Here is a 19,414-nt window from a genome sequence, read left to right as displayed (position 1 = left end):
AACACACACACACACACACACACACACACACACACACACACTGCATCTTCAGAGGAACTGTGGCCAAAGCAAGGGTCAGAGAGGGGAAGATCACTTTGTATCTCAGTGGGTACAGAGAAATACACTTTAAGCTGGGCCTGGTGGCAACCGCTTGTAATCCCAGCGCTCTGAAAGCTGAGGCAGGAGACTTGCTGCAAGGATGAAAGCATCCTAAGATCCTAAGACCTAGACTCTTGGCTCAGACAAATGAAAAAAAAAAAAAAAGGAAATAGGGCAAACAGGATGATGGGCGTGGGGTAAAGGGCTCCTCACTCGGCACAACGAGTTAACTTTTTCTTTGTAATTCAGTGATCACACTCACACACATATGCACGCACACTCACACACGCTCACATGCACACACTCACACTCTCACACATGCACACTCATACATGTACACACACACACACACACACTCAGAGGATTCATGGGTCCATGGTCGTTGTGCCTCCTTTCCAGTCTCCTAAGACAATAAAGCTCAAAATTTTTCGTACAGAAACTCAGATCAGCCTACAGTGCAGGTGCCCGAGCCGTTCCCCCTTCCTCCCCAGCTTTCCAACTTCAGGGCTTCAGAGGTAGATGGCTGGCCCCACATCAGGAGCTTTCTGCTGCCAGTATTCAATTTATTTCTCTCTCTCTCTCTCTCTCTCTCTCTCTCTCTCTCTCTCTCTCTCTCTCTCTCTCTCTCTCTCTCTCTCTCTCTCTCTCTCTCTCTCATAAAGGGTCTCACTCTGTACTCCAGACAGGCTTCAAACATGTTCCTGTCTCAACTTCACAGGCATAGAGCTTAGGATGTCATGCAGGCCAGATGCACCCCGCAGTTCAGGCCTGTGCCAGTGACGTCCCCACTGTCCCCACTGTGCTTCTTGGTTGTTCACTGTGCCACAGAGATTTTCCCAGTCAGAAGTCACACACACACACACATAAGCGCACGCACGCGCCAAGCTGCTACGTCTATGTAATTCTCCACCTGGTCCCAAATCCCAACACTGCATCACTGCTCTTCAAACTGCCAAGGCCACAGTAACCAAATCACTCGCTCTCCCCGGCAGACTTTGCCTAAGCCCCAGCACCACCCGACCTCCTCCTCTCCCCCTTCTAAGCCCGCCCTCTTCCTACACAGCATCCAAAAACTTCAGGGCGGAACCCACAGCAGCAAACGCCCCCACCGCGGCCAATCAGCGATTGCCGCACACCTCTCCCTTGGCCAATCCACAGCAGCCTTGCAGTTCCACCCCTTTACCTGGGGTGCGGGGAAGCTGCGGCACCCCAAGCCGAACCTAGGGAGTGTCCAGGGCCCCGCTCCTCCCCCAGCGCACCCCCCGCGGTGTCCTTCAACCCCAAACCAAGGAATGCTAGCGCCAGCCTCCTCCCTCTGACCCACACGTCTCAACTCCACGCTGCCTCAGCGCGCTAGATTGTTGGGCCAGCCACCTACCTCGCTATCGCACTGGCAAAGAGAGCAAAACTCCTCTCCCCTGAGGGCCGAGAATAAAGGCAGGCACTTTTGCGTCTCCTTTATTATTTGCCAATTACCACTTAATTTATTCTCCCCAGTAGGCCATTTAATTAGCACCCAGATGAAACAGAACTGTGCTCCCTAGTGACAAGAGGTATCAGGAGTTAGTAGTGCCTCTTGCAGCAGCTGCAAGGCCGATGGGAGATGTAGTTCTTTAGGGTCAGGAATGGAAGCTGGGAAAGAGGCAATGCTAGTGTGGACAACATGTGCAAAGAACAGGCAATAAATGTTTCTACATGCAAGTTGTTTTTATTTTTATTTTGTTTGCTTGTTTCTTCAAGACAGGGTTTCTCTGTGTAGCCCCGGCTGTCCTGGAACTCGTTCTGTAGACCAGGCTAGCCTCGAATCCACAGAGATTTCCCCTGCCTCTGCCTTCCAAGTGCTGGGATTAAAGGTGTGTGCACCACCCCTACTTGGCTGCAAAGTGGGTAGAGAGAGTCTAAGGTGTTGGGGCTAAAGCTGAGAGGCAGATGGTGCAGGTTGGAATTTGGGGTAGGAAATGCTGGGTGAGGGAGGGGGCGGACTTGTGGCTCAGCGGTAGAGCCCTTTGCTTAGAGTCTCACAGCAAGAGGCAGGTCGTGGCTCAGTGGTAGAGCACCTGCCTGGAAGTCCCCAGCGAGGTGCCGGAGGCGTGATTCAGTGATAAAGCCCTTGACTAGAATTCCTCAGTGAGCGACTGGGGACAGTAGTTCATGAATGAAATGACACGACCACCGCAAGGTACGGTGGAGAAGGTTTTTTATTGTAGATAGAAGGCAGAGCACAGCCAGAGGCTGAACTTGGCCGGAACAGGAAAGAAAGAGGAGAGCAACCAAGGAGCAAGAGAGCGCATGTCCAAAATGTCAGGGAGAAGGGAAGCTGCGTCCCTGGGCTAGAGAGGTGAGGTGTGGGGTGTGACCTTCCTTCACGTCTGTATTAACGTGCTCTCTGTGTATTAGGCTGTTAATTGCTGAGCTGGCAATTGTGAGTGAGCTAACCGCTAACAGACTCCGCCATTGTCACTACTATTGTTGTGTAAACGCTTCTCAATGTGTAAAAATTAGTCCCCACTTAGCTCTGATTGGCTAATAGAGAAGCTGAAGAGCCAATGACTGGGCAGAGGAGACAGGAGGCGGGACTTCCATTCCCAGACTGAGGGGGTCCCAGGTAGAGACAGAGACAGAAGGAGGGTGGGGTGGGGTGAGGTGGGGAGGAGGAAGAAGAGGAATAGGGGGAGGAAGAGGAAGGTCGCTAGGCCTTGAGGAGTCACCAGGAGGACAACCAGGGAGAGACTAGACGCCAGGTAGCAGGGGCTCATGGCTGAGAAATTGCCAGGATAGTGGAGACAGATTAGAATAGGTCAAGTGTCTGCCAGCTGCAGCGCTCTAAAGCTAATTAACACATGCACATCGTTACTTGGGAGCTAGAGTGGGCATAGGAAAAAAAACCTTTCATTCCAACAGCGAAGAGGAGGTGTGAGGGAAGCCACAGGAAGGTGCCAGCACTTAGCCAAGTCTCCTGAGTTTCTCTGGGCCCTGACAGTTCAGTGGTAAAGGCCCAGCCTAGAAACCAACCCCCCCCCCCCCAGCGAGGCACTGGGGTGTGAGTCAGTGTTAGAGCCCCAGTCTAGCACGCAAGGGGTCCTAGGCTTAATTAATCTCTAGTTCCACAAAAAAGAAAGGAAGGGAGAGACAAAAGGGTAGGGCATAGCGGAAGTTAGGACGGGAGAGTGGGGACTTGCACGAGGCTGCTCCTGCTGGCTTTGCGTCCATAGCCCAGCTCTGCACCCCCTGTCACAAGAAGTTTGAGCCCCGTGCAGAAGGTGGCTTCTGCGGCCAGGAACAGGGCTGCAGCCTCCACCTCAGCTGGCTGGCCCATGCGGCCCAGGGGCTGGGGAAAGAAGGGAGGAAAAAAATTAACACCAGCTCCGCTCAGGCTTGCTGGTCCACACCTGTCATCTCGGCAAACAAGAAGCCTGGGCAAGAGGTTTGCCCTGAGTTCAAAGCCAGCCTGGGCTACAGGGAGACACAGTCAAGTACTCTCTCTCTCTCTCTCTCTCTCTCTCTCTCTCTCTCTCTCTCTCTCCCTGTATGTGTCTGTCTGTCTGTCTCTCTCTCTCTCTCTCTGTCTCTGTCTCTGTCTCTCTCTCTCCCAGGAAATGGAAACAGGAAAATCAGAAGTTCAAGGTTGCCCCAGCTACATAGCAAGGTCCAAGCCACCATAGATTATATGAAGCCAAGAAGAGGAGGCGGGCAGAGAGACAGAGAGGATGGAGAGGAGAGGGATTCCCAACCTGGCCAGTCTCCACTCGTCCCAACTCCTCCTACCTGGGCTAAGGTGCCTTCGAGGACGGTGGCACTGGGATCTGAAGTTGAGGTTGTGAGTTCTGCCCACAGGGGAGTCCATGTTTCCTGGGGAGATGCTAGGCGAGGGAGCGAGAGGAGGAAGGAGAGACGTGTACGCTAACTCTGCCCCCAGCTGCCCCCAGCTGCCCCAGGGTCTCCGTCCACTTTGATCAGCTCACCAGTTGACACGGACACCATATCTGCTCTCATCCAGGGCCAAAGCTTTCGTCGTGGCGGTCACGGCCCCCTGCAGAGGCAGAGCCCAGAGAGGTGGAGCCCCTGGGGTGGCGTCCCTCCCAGTTCTTCCTGGCAGAGGATAGCAAGCTGAAGGCACCCGGTTCTGTGCACAGTCTGCTGCGGGCTGCTATAGCGCAGGACTAGATGAGGGAGGCAGTGTAGGGCACTCCACTCTTGGGTTTGACACCTATGGCCCCAGAACTTGGGAGCTGAGACAGGTGGATTGCCATGAGTTCAATCCCAACCTAGGCGACAGGGTGTAATTCTGATTCAAACAAAATATCGAAGGGCCTTGGAAGATGGCTCAGCATTAAAGGGGCTTGCTGCCAAGCCCAACAACTTGAGGGGTTTTTTTTTTTTTGTTTTCTTTTGGGTTTTTTTGTTTGTTTGGTTGGTTGGTTGATTTGGTTTTTGGGGAGGGTTGTTTTTTGTTTTTTGGGTTTGTTTTTTTTTTTTTGCTTTGGGGGGGGTTTCAAGACAGGGTTTCTCTGTGTAGCCCTGGCTGTCCTGGACTCACTTTGTACACCAGGCTAGCCTCGAACTCACAGCGATCTACATGCCTCTGCCTCCCAAGTGCTGGGATTAAGGGTGTGCGCCACCACACCTGGCCTGACCACCTGAGTTTAATCCATGGGACCCACATGGTGGAGGGAGACTTGATTCTTCTAAGTTGTCCTAGGACCTACTTACATGTGCTGTGGCATGCGCGCATACACGGAAGTACACAAAGACAAAGACACATATTAAATAAATAGGAACATAATGAGATGGCTCAGAGGTTAGGAGCCTGGGTCTAACAGGCTCAAAACTGAGGCCCAAAGAGCTAGGGAAGGTATAAGGCCCTCAAGGCACAGCGGGTGAGTGGCCAGCAGCCTCCCCTGAGAACCTCCAACTGCCAGGTCGCACCCACAGAAACCTCTAATCACCCTAACAGCCTGCCCGATCTCGGGAGTTGGGATCCCACCAATCCCACCTGGAAAGCGTCATGCATACACCCCCAAGACGCTCTATAGAACCCCCAGGTTCCCCTACCACACCCCAACTCCAAGGTCTTCTGTCCTGTTCCCTGCTGCTAATCACATGAGCAGAGGCACCCACCCACCTGGGTCTGTACCTCCCAATAAATCTCCTTGTGATTTTTGTTGTGCAGTGTGGCTTCTGGGTACTCCTCAGCTCCAGACTGCCAGGGTACCAACTGAGCTGTAACACCACACACACACACACACACACACTGCCAGGGTACCATCTGAGCTGTAACACCACACACACACACACACACACACACTGCCAGGGTACCATCTGAGCTGTAACACCACACACACACACACACACACACACACACACACACTGCCAGGGTACCATCTGAGCTGTAACACCACACACACACACACACACACACACACACACACACACACACACACTGCCAGGGTACCATCTGAGCTGTAACACCACACACACACACACACACACACACACACACACACACTGCCAGGGTACCATCTGAGCTGTAACACCACACACACACACACACACACACACACACTGCCAGGGTATCATTTGAGCTGTAACATCACACACACACACTGCCAGGGTACCATCTGAGCTGTAACACCACACACACACACACACACACACACACACACTGCCAGGGTACCATCTGAGCTGTAACACCACACACACACACACACACACACACACACACACACACACACTGCCAGGGTACCATCTGAGCTGTAACACCACACACACACACACACACACACACACACTGTCAGGGTATCATTTGAGCTGTAACATCACACACACACACTGCCAGGGTACCATCTGAGCTGTAACACCACACACACACACACACACACACACACACACACACACACACACACACTGCCAGGGTACCATCTGAGCTGTAACACTCTGGGGAAGCCTTTCTCCTCAGAGCTGCGACCTTTACCAAAGGACACTAAGGAGGAGAGGTGATGTCCTATCTTGGTGACCACATAGGCAACGGCCTGGCACTGGCCGATGGCTCCGACCAGGCTGGAGATACTGAATATGTTCCCTCTGCTCCTCCCCAGGTGGGGGAGGGTGAGCTGTGGAGACAGATAGGACAGGCATCTGCTCCTGGGGAGCTGCATCTGGGGAGCTGCCATCAGCGTCTTGAGGTGTAGGACTGCATCTGCTGCCCATGTTCACAGTGGACAGCAGTGGCCACAGGCACATGGCAGTGGCATGTCCACGAGGAGGCATTTCTGTGTCTTTCATAGTGAGCTATCTGTGTGTGTGTGTGTGTGTGTGTGTGTCTGTCTGTCTGTCTGTCTGTCTGTCTGTCTGTCTGAGTCTCTCTTCTACTCTGAGTTTTCATCTGCCCTTCAGCCTCCAGCCCTCACGCTAGGAAAACTTAAGTAGCAAGCGGAACCCTGACTGTTCAGCAAGTCCAGGAGGAAATACTTTAGCCCACAGAGGGAGATGGCGTCTCAATTGTACGGAACTCCAGAACGCTGTGGGAAACCTCAGGAGATGTGTCCCGCTGCCTGCGGCCACCTTCTGCAGCTCCCCAGAGCTCCTCCCCTACAAGTGTGCTCTTTCACTCTGACCTTGAAAAGCTCGGCCAGTTCTCTATTGCTGTGGGCACTGGAACTACGGAGGCCCAGCCTGTAGTTTTTTGGGTTTTTTTTTTCCTTTTGAGACAGGGTTTCCCTGTGTAGCCTTGGCTGTCTTGGACTCCCTTTGTAGACCAGGCTGGCCTCGAACTCACTGCGATCCACCTGCCTCTGTCTCCTGAGTGCTGGGATTAAAGGCGTGCGCCACCACCACCTGGCTGCCCGGCCTTTTGACTAAATATGATTGAGCACAACCTAGCACCCGGGAGGCTCCTAAGGGCCCCCCTACTTCTTCACTCCCCCCAATACAGCCTTCTCCCCTTGTTCTGAGTTGTCTTCAAATGCAGCCTGGACACTGTAGCTTCTGCCTGGATGCGACATCCTGAGCAAGCCACACACTTCCCACGGTGATCCCAGCTTGCCCAGGAGCGAGAGGTCCCCAGGGACTGCCCTGGGTTGTCACATGCCCTCTGGTCCTGTAACTGATATTGCAGTGTCACTTCTGTTGTGAGACTGTCCCAAGTAAAAGGGGGATCCTGCCCATGGGGGCCCCTCCTTCCCTCTCAGAGGGTCTGAAGTCTACCTCCCACTGAGACAGCCTCTCTCTCCTCACTCTCCCATCCCACACCTTCCTTACACACTGGAACCATGCTGCAGAAGCCTGCCCCGCCCTCTACCCTTATGTCACCAGCTTCACGTCCTCTCCACTTGCCAGAACGGCAGGTCCTGATAGGTCCCAAATACCTTCCTTGGCCACGCTCCTCCCTGTTCCAGGTGCAGACCTGTCACTCAACAAATATTTGTCCCACTCTCCTGACCCTTTCCTGAGTGTGTCCCACGGTCCCTGGCTTTTACTACCTGCCCAGTGTCTTATTCCAGTTCGCCCCAAATGTTTGTGTTGGGCAAGGGACGTGTGTGTGTGTGTGTGTGTGTGTGTGTGTGTGTGTGCGCGCGCGCGCATCCATGTGAAGGTCAGAGGTTGATGTCAGGTGCTATCCTTGGTCATTCATCTACCTTTTGTTTTGTTTTGTTCTTTAGTTCTTGCTTACTTGCCTCTCCATCTTTATTTTAGTAGATCTGTGCCCCACAGGTATGCAGTACCTGTGGAGTCCAGAAGAGGGCATCAGCTCTCCAGAAACTTAGAGTTATAAGCTGCTATGCAGGTGCTGAGAATTGAACCTGGGTCCTTATTTCATTTTATTTATTTATTTATTTATTTATTTATTTAGGTTGGTTTTTTTGGTTTGTTTGCTTTTTCGAGACAGGGTCTCTCTGTGTAGCCTTGGTCGTCCCGGACTTGCTTTGTAAACCAGGCTGGCCTCAAACTCACAGTGATCCGACTGCCTCTGCCTCCCAAGTGCTGGGATTAAAGGCGTGCTTTTTTTTTTTTCAAGTCAGGTTTCTCTTGTAGTCCTGGCTGTCCTGGCCTCTCGTTGTACACTAGGCTGGCCTTGAATTCAGAGAGTTCTGCCTGCCTCTGCCTCCTGAGTGTTGGGATTACAGGCATGCGCTACCATGCCCAGCTCAAACCCACATACTCTTGAAGTGCAGCCAATGGTCTTAATCTAGTGAGCCCTCTCTGCAGGCCCATCCACCACATTTTTTTACGATAAGGTCTCTCACTGAACTGGAGCTGGTCAATTCTGGTAGGCTGGCTGGCAGTTTCTGCCGCCCTGGCACTGGCTGAGATTACAAGCACAGATGCTGGAGACCCAAGCATGCACAGCCAGGACTTGAACCATCTTCCAGCCCTCCAGGTAGGGGACACTTGGGCCACTCACACCAGCAGCTTTTAAAGAGACTGTGGATCGCCAGGCGTGGTGGCACACGCCTTTAATGCCAGCACGCAGGAGACAGAGGCAGGTGGATTTCTGTGAGTTTGAGGCCAGCCTGGTCTACAAAGAGAGTCCATGACAGCCAGGGCTACACAGAGAAACCCTGTCTTAGGGGAGAGAGAGAGAGAGAGAGAGAGAGAGAGAGAGAGAGAGAGAGAGAGAAAGAGAGAGAGAGACAGACAGACAGACAGACAGAGACAGACAGACAGACAGGCAGGCAGACAGACAGGCAGGCAGACAGACAGACACACTGTGGATCTTGATCTCCACCCATGAGATTCTAGTCCACTGTGTTCTTCGCAAGCTATTCCTGCTGTTCTACCCCACCCCACCAAAGAACTCTGTCCTCCTCCAGGGCATTTACTGTACCAATCTGCTAAAGTCTCTCACCCTCTCTCCCGCCTTCGTTTCCTCAGCATCCTTTTGAAGCGCCTACTCCATGCGAGGGACACAGGCGGAGTAATCTGCAATTAGTACTCATAGGAGCCCAGCCCTTCCTTTCTCAAATCTCTTACCCACCCCCTTCTGTTGTGTTTTTGAGACACAGTCTCACTATGTAGCCCTGGCTGTCCTGGAACTCACTACGTAGACCAGGCTGGCCTTGAACTCGTGAGAACCACTTCTTTCTCCCTGCCTCCTCTGAGTGCTGGGATTTAAGGGGTGAGCCACCGCTGCCCAACTCCATGGCTCAGAGAAACAAGTCAAAAGGAGAGATGCCTGTCCTCATGGGGGCTGACACAGCTCGGCGGCAGGCTGACCAGTGAGTGCAGTATGGAACATTCTAGAAGATGACTAAGAAACTCACACCACTTTCTTGCTCAACCATCTTCCGTGGTTCCCTACTGTTTCTGCAATGAAGACCGGATTTGCCAGCAGGGCCTTTAGACACTAATACTGTCCACCAGCAGCACCAGCAGCAGCAGCAGCAGCAGCAAATATTCTCACTGACCTTTCGCAGACCCATCTCTAGGCCATGAGTACCCCATCTGTCTCCTTCCTGGCTTGTTTTTTGGGAACAGACACTGTGTAGCCGAGACTGCCCGCCAACCCCTGACTCTCCTGCCTCCGCCTCCTAAGTGCCGCCATCACAGCTCAGGTCCCTTGCTTGTTTTCCGTGGTGCTGGGGAGCCAAGCTACATGCTGAGCCCAGCCAGCCCCGGCTTTGGCTTCTTCTCATCCTCGTTGCCACCTCCAAGCAGGCCTGGACACCCCAGGTGGACGCAGATCTGTGCCTTTTTTTTTTCTACATAGAACAGAGTCTGTCTAGATCCTGGATCTCACCATCCTAATGCTGCAACCCTTCAATATGGCTCCTCATGTGTGGCTGAGCCCCCAGCCATAAAATTATTTTCATTGCTACTTCATAACTGTAATTTTGCTACTGTTATAAATCATAATATAAATATCTGTCCATCCGTTTCCCCACTCCAATGGTCTTGGGCGACCCCTGTAAGACGGCTGTTGACCGCCAGGGGGGTCGCGACCCACAAGTTGAGAACCACTGTTCTAGACTAAGGACCGGACCGAGCCAGGCAAGGTAAGGCACACTCCTGTAATGCCAGCACTCAGGAGGCAGAGGCAGGCAGGTCTCTGGTGAGTTCAAGGCCAGGCTGATCTACAAAGCGAGTCCAGGACAGCCAGGGCTACACAGCCAAGGCAGAGGCTGTCTTGGGGTGGGGGTGGGGGGTGGGGAAGATTGCATACAATAAGGACAGGATGCCAAGAGGCACAAAGCAATGTGCCCATGATGAAACAAGGGACACAGTTGTGGCTGGGCCTGTCTCTCCTTGATCAAGGTGTACGTCCCCAGGAGGTTCAGCCCCAGCAGCTGGCGGAAGCCATGGGCAGAGTTCTCCTCAGGCCATTGCGCAGGTGGGTCTGAAGGGAAGGAGAGAACAAGAGCAGGACGGAAGGTAGGAGGGAGAGAGGAAAGGGGTGACAGGTCAGAGAAGAGGCGAAGGGCTGGGGCTCAAGCCAAGGGAGGGGGCGGCATGCTGCCGGAGCCAGCGGCGGTCTCTGCAGAGCAGCGCAGGCTAGCCCTTGTCTGTCATTTCAGGACTCAAGGGGGATTCTGGGTAGGAGCTCTGCCTCTGAGCCAAGCCCCAGCGCCCATGTGCTCTCCTCACTGTGGAATGTGACTTTCTCTGCTTAGACACTACTCCCCACCGTGGAATTTGGCATGTGGCAGGTGTTGAGTAAATGTGACACAGATACGGATGAGCTTTGGGCAACTTATGATGTAAAGAAAGCAGCTAAGACAGGTGGGGAGGGGGGATGGGGGGATGGGGGGGAGGCAGGGGCTGGACGGACATCTCTGGAGGGGATGCAGGAGGGCCTGGGTGCTCCCGGAGCCTTTATCACCATGGCGACACATGTGTAGCTGCTGAGTGGAGGGGAATTTTCCAAAGTACCACACTACCTAGAATCTGATAAAGTGTGCCTGGGGTGTCCTTGTCACCAGCAAGGCCCTGGGCCAACTGCCTTCAGCAACCCAGGCTCTGGGACAAGAGTGACCTCTTTTAGTGACTACAACACCCCCAATGGGAATGGTGATGCTTTTTTTTTTTTTTACGCACACTGGCATTTTGCCTGCACATATGTCTGTGTGAAGGTGTCAGATCTTAGAGTTACAGACAGACAGTTGTGAGCTGCCACATGGGTGCTGGGAATTGAACTGGATCCTCTGGAAGAGCAGTCAGTGCTCTTAACTGCTGAGCCATCTCTCCATCCTTAATACAAAGCTGTAGCCTCAGATCCTGCCTGGGGTTCAATTCCCAGCACCCACATAGTGGTTCAGAGCTGTCTATAACTCCGGGTTCAGTGGATCCAACTCTTCCTCCTGGCCTCTGTGGCACCAGACGTGCAAGTGGTAAACAGACATACATGCAAGTAAAAATACGAACACACACACACACACACACACACACACACACACACACACACCACACACACACACACACACATATGGGAGAGGGCTGTGGCCTGAGGGAGGGGAAACAGAGGTTTAGAGGAGGAATTGGGGCTGTTGAGATGGCTCAGCTGTGCCTTTTCACTTCCTTTTCTTTTCTTTTTTTTTTTTTTAGGTTTTTTGAGACAGGGCTTCTCTGTGTAGCTTGGCTGTCCTGGACTAACTTTGTAGACCAGGCTGGCCTTGAACTCACAGCGATCTGCCTGCCTCTGCCTCCCAAGTGCTGGGATTAAAGGCGAGCGCCACCATGCCCGGCTTGCTTTTATACTTCCTGCCAAGCCTGACAACCTGAGCTCAGTCTCAGGAGAGACCAGTTCCCTCCAGTTGTGCTCTAAACGCCACACAAGCACTGTACATAGTGTGTGTTTGCTTGCTTGCGCATATACACATGCATATCCACACGCAAATAAAGAAGTAAATGTATTTATTTATTTTTTTTTTTTGGTTTTTCGAGACAAGGTTTCTCTGTGTAGCCTTGGCTGTCCTGGACTCACTTTGTAGACCAGGCTGGCCTCGAACTCACAGCGATCCGCCCGCCTCTGCCTCCCGAGTGCTGGGATTAAAGGCGTGCGCCACCACGCCCGGCTTAAAGAAGTAAATGTAATAACTTTTGTTTGTTTTTCGTTTTTAGGTTTGGTTTGGCTTGGTTTTGGTTTTTTCAGGACAGGGTTTCTCTGTGTAGCCGTGGCTGTCCTGGACTCGCTTTGTAGACCAGGCTGGCCTCGAACTCACAGAGATCCGCCTGCCTCTGCCTCCCGAGTGCTGGGATTAAAGGCGCGCGCCACCACGCCTGGCAAATGTACTAATTTTGAAGAGGAAGGAATGGGGAATAGGCTATAAGCAGACATCAGGGGACACCAGCCCCAAGCCACATGCCTGGCATTATTCACCACACAGTCCAGGCGGCCAAATCGAGAGACAGTCTCAGAAACCAGAGTCTGGGGAGAAAAGAAACAACAGGCGATAACCAGTGAGGCCACCATGGCCTTGGAAAAGCCGTGAGGCCCCAAGTCAGGATGGGCTCGGATAAGGAAGATGGGGGGAGGGAGGAGGGAGGGGGGAAGGGGCACCAGGGTCACAGGGTAGCTCTAGAAAAAGGGGAGGCAGTAAGCCAGGGATCCAGACCAAAGGGCTGAGCAATATGGTGCGGTTGCCATTTGTCCCAGGGTTCCTATTGCTGTGACGAAACCCCATGACCAAAAGCAGCGCAGGGTGAAAAGGGTTAATTTCGGCCTAGGGCTCAGGAAGTTGGCACTGAAACTCAAAGCTGGGCCCCACCCATATCAAATGCTAACTATGAAAATGAACCCAGGCCTGCCCACGGGCCAAGTAGGTGGGGCCCTTCCCTCCCTCCTCCACCGTCCCAAAAGGACTCTGCCTGGGTGTCAAGTCTATCAAATATTAACCAGCTCACCATCTTGGAAAGAAGACTGTACCTCCTCAAGAGGGTCTGCAGACCCAGAGCAGGGCGTGGGGAGGTGGGGGAGTAAGCAGACAGACAGAAGCAGAGACACACAGACAGAGGTCCAGATCGAGGGGTGACCTGGGGACATTCTGAGCGCCCCGTTAGTCAGAAACTGTTTCAGGAGGCAGGGGTTACAAGTTCTGTTCCTTCCTAAAGACCCAAGGGGCGGGTGTATGTGGCAGAGGGGACCTATGTGCACTCAGCTGACAGGGCATGGAGGGTGGACAGAAACACACTTACCTGCAAACCTCCTTCCTGAGGCATGTCATGGGGGATGAAGACGGTACCCAAGAGTTCCTGCTCCAGAGTCCGCCCCCCCCCCACCCCCCACCTCTGCAAGAGAGAGACTGTGGGTCTGAGGTGGGAGAGTTGGGGCTTGAACACCAGGGGCTGGGGAGGAGCCCTGGGTCTGAGGGAAGAAGGCACAGGCTTGGAGTCCTTCCCAGGTCTTAGGGGTGGGAGTCTGAGGGCACAGGGCTAGGGCTGGACCCTGCGCTGATGGGTCACAGATGTCACAGAAAATCACTTGAGCCCCACTGGCCACTGGCAACAGAAAGAGAAAAAGTTAGGGAGCCTGCAGACTTGGGGCAGTGCCTCTGCTGCCCTCTAGTGGCCACCCAGAGCACGGGGCTCTCTGGCCGCTCTCGTGATCCGTCTCATGATGCCCTCTCACAAGGCACAATCCTGAGACAAATTCCTCTTTCTCATAAAGCCACTGCTTGGCTCCTGGATTCTAGAAGAAGGAGGAGGAGGAGGAGGAGGAGGAGGAGGAGGAGGAGGAGGAGGAGAAGAAAAACCCAAACCTAAAAGAAATACACTCCTCAAACCTGTTGTTTGTAGCTAAACCCATCATGATAATTTTGATTTCTTTTTTGCTGTTGTTGTTTTCCTTTTTTGGACTTTTGGATTTTTTCAAGAGAGGGTTTCTCTGTGTAGCTGTGGCTGTCTCAGAACTCGCTCTGTAGACCAGGCTGGCCTCCAACTCAAAGACCCGCCTGTCTCTGCCTCCCGAGTGCTGGGACTAGAGGCGTATGCCACCTCTGCCCAGCCATTGGAAGAACTTTTAATGACCATCCTATCAGCAAAGGCCTGAGCCATCACTACACACGGTTGCCTAACAGTCCAAACGATTCATGGAAGAAGAAAGCTGAGAGACTGGAGAGGTGGCTCAGCAGCTAATGGCTCTGGCTGCTCTTCCAGAGGACCCAGGTTCAATTCCCAGGACCCACACAGCAGATCACAACGGTTGGTCACTCCAGGTCCAGGGGATCCAACCTCAGACAGACACAACAGCAATGTACAAGAGAAAAATGAAATAAATTAAGAATAAACAAATAAGGCGGGGCATGGTGGCCTTAATCCCAGCACTCGGGGAGGCAGAGGCAGGCGGATCATCGTGAGTTCAAGGCCAGCCTGGTCTACAAGGTGAGTTCAGGACAGTCAGGGCTGCACAGAGAAACCTCTTCTTGAGGGAGGGGAAGAAAGGGAATAATTTTTTAAAAATGAAACTCAGGTCTCTTCCTCCCACTCCGTGAACCCTGCCCACCCCCCCCACCCCCCCACCCCACCCCCCCACCCCCCCACCCCCCCACCCCCATCACCACCATCACCTTCTGGAAGGGTCTGTCTCCCACACCCTCAGGGCCTCTTTCCACCTCCAAAGTCCAGGGAAGCAGTGAGAAGGAACCAGCTCTAACAGGCTGGGGCACTGAAGGCTGGCCTGGGAGGCGGTGTTCCCAGGAAGACCACATGCCTGGGAGACCTGAGGGCTCTCCTTAGGCCTGGAGATTCCTTCTCACACGCAGGGGTCCCCACCCCAAGAATTGTCCTTCAGATTCAGGGGGTCCCAACACCAGCCTTCTCCTCCCAGACTCACTCAAACCCTCCTCCATTTGCCTTAAAAACCAGCACTAAGGCGGGCGTATGTGGTGCATGCCTTAAGTCCCAGCACTTGGGAGGCAGAGGCAGGGGGATCTCTGTGAGCTCAAGGCCAGCCTGGTCTACAAACAAGGACAGCCAGGGCTACAAAGAGAGAAACTGTCTCAAAAACAAACAAACAAACAAAAACAAAAAACCAACAACAACAACAAAAACAAGACCAGCACCACTTCCTCTGACTTGGTTTTCAGGATCCAGCCTCCTCCCTCAGACCCAATATTTTAACATCTAGATCCCAACTTCCTCATACCTGTGGATCTAAGGCTCCGACTCTTGTTTGCCAGAACACAATGTGACAACCACAGAGAGAATAAAGCTATTTTATTGACTAAGAGTTCAAAGCTTTAATCCAAGTTTGGACAGGGTTGGGATAATCGCTCTTGGATCACAGTGGCCCAGGCCCTCCTAGATGACGCGGGAATGGATGGTCCTGTGGTCCTGAATGGTGCCACCCCCTCAAGGCGTCACATGGGAGTGGCCAGTCAAAAGCTGGACTGCAGGAGAGTGACTCTCAGAGGCCAAGCTTCCTCGTCCTGGGGCAGAGCGGGAGGGGCGTTCCCAGGGTCCCAGCTGGGCTCCCACTGGGCCAGGCCTTGCCCACTCCCTTGGCATGAGAACCCCGTGGTAACAGAGTTAGCCTTGTGAGAGGGCGGGGACAAAGTGACCTGAGGCAGTTCTTCACTGGGGGGCTGTGGGCCTGACGGGAGACAGTCTCCCCTGGACTCCGAACTTCCCCCTGGAGAGGCTAAGTGGAGAATGAGAACCGTTAGCTTAGGCGTCTGAGCTCCGCGGCGTTTCCAGGCCTCCTCCCTCAGACACAGGGCTCCAGAGCTTGGGTACCTCACCTGTCATCAGCCTGTGCCACTGGGAAGCCTCTGTGGCCAGAGCTTGGGAGAGGCTGAGGACTCGCTCGCGGTGGCCTCCAGATGTCAGCGGGGGCGTGTAGGTTGTAGAGTGCCTGGGACTACAGAAAATAAGGTCACGGTGTCAAACGGGCCACTGAGGCTTGCTGGGAGTTCTTCCTCATTTGTATTTGGAAGACTTAAAGCATAGGCCCCGCGCGCGGTGCAGGCAGCCAGCAGTAAGGCTACCATTGCCGCATGAACCAACCAGTGGGGTCTGCAGTTTCCGATGGGGGATGGGGGAGGGGGGGGTGGGGGGAGCAATGAGGGACTTCCTGGCTTTTTTGTAGATGCCACAGGAACTCGAAGGGCTGTGGAGTGAGTTTGGGGGACTAGGGCATGCCACTGCCTCCCAGTCTGCATCCAAACCCTGCCCCCTCCCCCACTCCACTCAGCGCACTAGGTCCATACCTACTCCAGGACCCAGAACTCCTGAGCCATTTCGCAGCTCCCACCACAGGCTGGAAAGGAATTAGAGGTTAGAATTCTTGCCCTGGAGGATGGTCGCAAGTTCAAGGCCAGCCTGATCTGAGTACTGGGTGAGATTGTATCCAAATGGCAAGAAGGGGGGGGGGGGTAGAGACAAGGAGGAGAGGGCAAGAAAAGAAAGGAAAGGGGGGTTGAGAAAGAGAAGGAAGAAAAAGACTGAAGCCCTTGCTTTCTCTCCCCCCTCCCCACCTCTCCCTCCCTTTCTCCTCAGTCCTCTGCCCTGACACCTACATGCAGGTACCAGGAAGGTCAGAGGTCAAGCTGGGGTGTCCCTCCTCTGACCTTCCACTTTTGGTCGAGATAAGCTCTCTCACTGGCCCCGAAGCTCAGCAAGTTGGCATCTGCCACCTGCACCTCCCATCTCCGTGCTATGGGGACTATAGGTCAGATGCTCAGTGCTGCTGGCCCAGGCTGTATACATGTCAATCACTGAGCCACCTCCCCCCCCCCCCGGGGCCCCTCGCTCTTTAGCCAGGTTCTTAGGAAGTTCAGATTAACCTCCAACCTGTTACATAGATGAGGGTGGCCTTGAACTCCTGACCCTCTGTCTCCATCTCCTGGGGGAGCAGCAGCTCCACAGGGCTCCCACGGCTTATTTTTATGGTGATGCTGAAGATGGGGGAGGGGGGTGGGGGGGAGGGGGGTGGGGGGGAGGGGGGGAGGGTGGCTCAGAGTGAAGTGGCCCCAAGACACAGTATCTGAATTCACTGTCCTCTGGCAGAACCAGAACACCGGGGCTCTGAGGTCACACCCACCCCCATGGTGGGTTTCACCCTTTCCCACCAAAGCGTTGTTGTTGTTTTTAACTATCTGTATTATTAGTATGCCTGGCTAGCTATCGATCAACACACACACACTTGTTATATTTTAAAATACCTTAGTTAACCTGGGGCAGGGCAGACATTAGTCCTCTAAACTACTTCCCACAGTGGGGTAGCCATGGGATTCCTGCCTCAATCCCATGCCATCTGCTTCTAATAACTTCTATTAAGCTACCTCCCATCCATAATCCCAAATACTGTCTAATGTTCTTCATCTGGGCCAAATCTTCCATCCACGCCGGCCATGTGCTTCTCTTCCATCTAACCCATGGCGGCCTTCCTCTCCTCCTTGGGTCTCTCTCCTTCCTCCTCATGGCGGTCTTTCTTCTTTCTTTTCTTTCTTCTTCTTCCCAGAATTCCCCTCCCTCCTTCTTGGGACCCTTAGCCACACATATTTCATCTGCCCTGCCCAGGTGGGATGGCTTTTTCTTTTTATTTATTTTTGTTTGTTTGTTTGGTTGGTTGGTTTTTCGAGACAGGGTTTCTCTGTGTAGCCTTGACTGTCCTGGACTCGCATTGTAGACCAGGCTGGCCTCGAACTCACAGGAATCCACCTGCCTCGGCCTCTCGAGTGCTGGGATTAAAGGCGTGCGTCACCACGTCCCGGCAGCGATGGCTTTTTATTAATTAGTACCAAAAGACATCAGACCATCCCCCCAACAAAGCTTCTCTGATTTGGATATGAATGTCCCTAACGGTTTATGTGTCACGAGGCTTGGTCCCAAGCCTTCAGTGCTGTCCAGATGTGACTGGACTGTGAGAGTGTTCACCTGACCGATGAACTCATCCACAGATGGATGACAGAGCATAGGCCTGTTGTAGGTTAGGCCTGAGGCCACAGCCCGCGTCAGGCCACGCCTCCCAGAAGTTTGCAATCAAAGTAGTCCGAGCTGACTCGACAGCTTACAATCCATGGTGCCTGGCTCCTCCCTGTCACACAGGCTGAATGGAACTAAATCACATGATGTGGGACGTCCCATAGCCTCTTCACAGCTGTAGAATGTCAGGCCTTTGCTAGGTTGGGACCTGCTCAGGGAGGTAGGTGCTTTGAAGGCTGCTCTCTGACAGGCTTCTCCCACCATTCCTCGGGGTGGAGGGGTGGGGGTGCCTCTCTCTCTCACACCATCATCATGGTTAGGTCTCCATACATGGCGTTGCTTCTGTCAGTGCCACCCCCAGCTCTTTCATTATAATCTTCACTGATGGGATTTTATGTCGGCTTCCCTTAGGACCAACTGTCTTCTCTCTTGTCGGAACAAGAGTTTACAGCTAGTTGTGCTCTTAGGAAGCAGGGTGCGTGTACACACACACACACACACACACACACTCACACACACACTCACACACACACTCAGTCTGTCTCCGCCTCTCTCTCCCTCAGACCATGTGATTTCGTCGGACAGAGCATGTGCACCAAGGAACATGGATGGAAGACAGAGCTACTGGGAGGGAGGCAGAGCCTCTTTCCTAGCACGTGGCAACTAAGAGAGCCTCGTCATCATGGCACGAGGGAGCAGAGGCAGGAGGGTCCCGAGTTCAAGGCCAGCCTTGGCTATGTAGCTAGCTTGCTGCTACCCTGGGATATGAGACCCTGCCTCAAAAAGAAGAAACAGGAGAGAGAGACAGAGACAGAGAGAGAGACAGAGACAGACAGAGATGGGGGGGGGAGAGACAGAGAGAGAGAGAGAGACAGAGACAGAGAGAGACAGAGAGAGAGAGACAGAGAGAGAGAGAATATGAGATGAGTCCATCTAGGAGCAGAAGGCCCTCTCCCATGATGCTCCCCAGTCCTAGATTACCACCCTCCCACCCCCCACCTGGTCTCCTCACCCTCTGCTCCACGTCAGGCTGGCGTCCAGCTGGGGACAGTGCCCTCCCCAGAGTCAGGAGCCTCGGGGACACAGGGCGAGGAAGAGGGAGCCCACTCGCTTGGTTCCTACGCATGCGCTCCAGCTGCTCCTGCGCGCTCATGCGAGGCCGCGCCGTCGGGGCCTGGGGAGGGAGAAACCCAGACTCTAACCTTGGGCTTCCTCGTTTTTTTTTTTCCTGCCCCCTTCTCACTTTACAGAGCAATCGTCACAGATTCCGAGGGGACCGCTGTATACCAGGGGCCGCTTCATCCCTTCCCTGCCCCTGGATACTACATGCACCAGCTGGTGAGGACAAACCCCATGTGGCCTGACCCCTCCCCCCCGCCCCCCGGAAGCATCACGCTTCTTGCGCATGTCAGCGTCTACTAATGACATTAAGTTCAGCCGGACATGGTGGCGCGCCTTT

At 53.6% G+C, this 19,414-nt stretch overlaps 2 protein-coding genes and 1 long non-coding RNA gene across 7 annotated transcripts in view; 1 reads left to right on the top strand and 2 right to left on the bottom strand.

Annotated features, from left to right (window-relative positions):
* Nucleotides 1-532: 532 nt before the first annotated feature.
* HSD17B14 (hydroxysteroid 17-beta dehydrogenase 14) lies at nucleotides 533-13,647 on the bottom strand (the record flags this gene model as incomplete). Its single annotated transcript, XM_084747836.1, is given in 9 exon segments — nucleotides 533-3,427; nucleotides 3,865-3,943; nucleotides 3,945-3,959; nucleotides 4,062-4,129; nucleotides 6,105-6,209; nucleotides 10,341-10,432; nucleotides 12,379-12,460; nucleotides 13,228-13,464; nucleotides 13,627-13,647. Coding segments are annotated over 9 exon segments (873 nt in total). The 3' UTR covers nucleotides 533-3,253.
* A 1,582-nt stretch (nucleotides 13,648-15,229) lies between these two features.
* PLEKHA4 (pleckstrin homology domain containing A4) overlaps nucleotides 15,230-19,414 on the bottom strand; it is a 23,292-nt gene continuing 19,107 nt past the window's right edge. For 4 of the 5 annotated variants that reach the window (XM_084758898.1, XM_084758897.1, XM_084758899.1 and 1 more), the window contains exons 17-20: nucleotides 18,968-19,129; nucleotides 16,239-16,288; nucleotides 15,771-15,889; nucleotides 15,230-15,670 (exon numbers count right to left, since the gene is read on the bottom strand). In XM_084758898.1, the coding sequence (XP_084615024.1) occupies nucleotides 15,408-15,670; nucleotides 15,771-15,889; nucleotides 16,239-16,288; nucleotides 18,968-19,129 (594 nt within the window). In that variant the 3' untranslated portion in view covers nucleotides 15,230-15,407. Of the gene's footprint in view, nucleotides 15,671-15,770; nucleotides 15,890-16,238; nucleotides 16,289-18,954; nucleotides 19,130-19,414 lie in introns of all 5 variants that reach the window. The other variant, XR_014774921.1, reaches the window with a different exon arrangement.
* The window catches only part of LOC311584878, a 4,364-nt gene continuing 972 nt past the window's right edge, over nucleotides 16,023-19,414 (top strand). Inside the window, exons 1-2 of the long non-coding RNA XR_014775026.1 lie at nucleotides 16,023-16,305; nucleotides 19,206-19,293. This is a non-coding gene — a long non-coding RNA (uncharacterized lncRNA). The remainder of the gene's footprint in view (nucleotides 16,306-19,205; nucleotides 19,294-19,414) is intronic.

This window comes from Acomys minous (assembly GCF_964271855.1).
Source record: "Acomys minous genome assembly, chromosome: 2".
Lineage (NCBI taxonomy): Eukaryota > Metazoa > Chordata > Mammalia > Rodentia > Muridae > Acomys > Acomys minous.
Note: the sequence above shows the minus strand (reverse complement) of the source record. Positions and strands in the feature narration are given on the sequence as shown.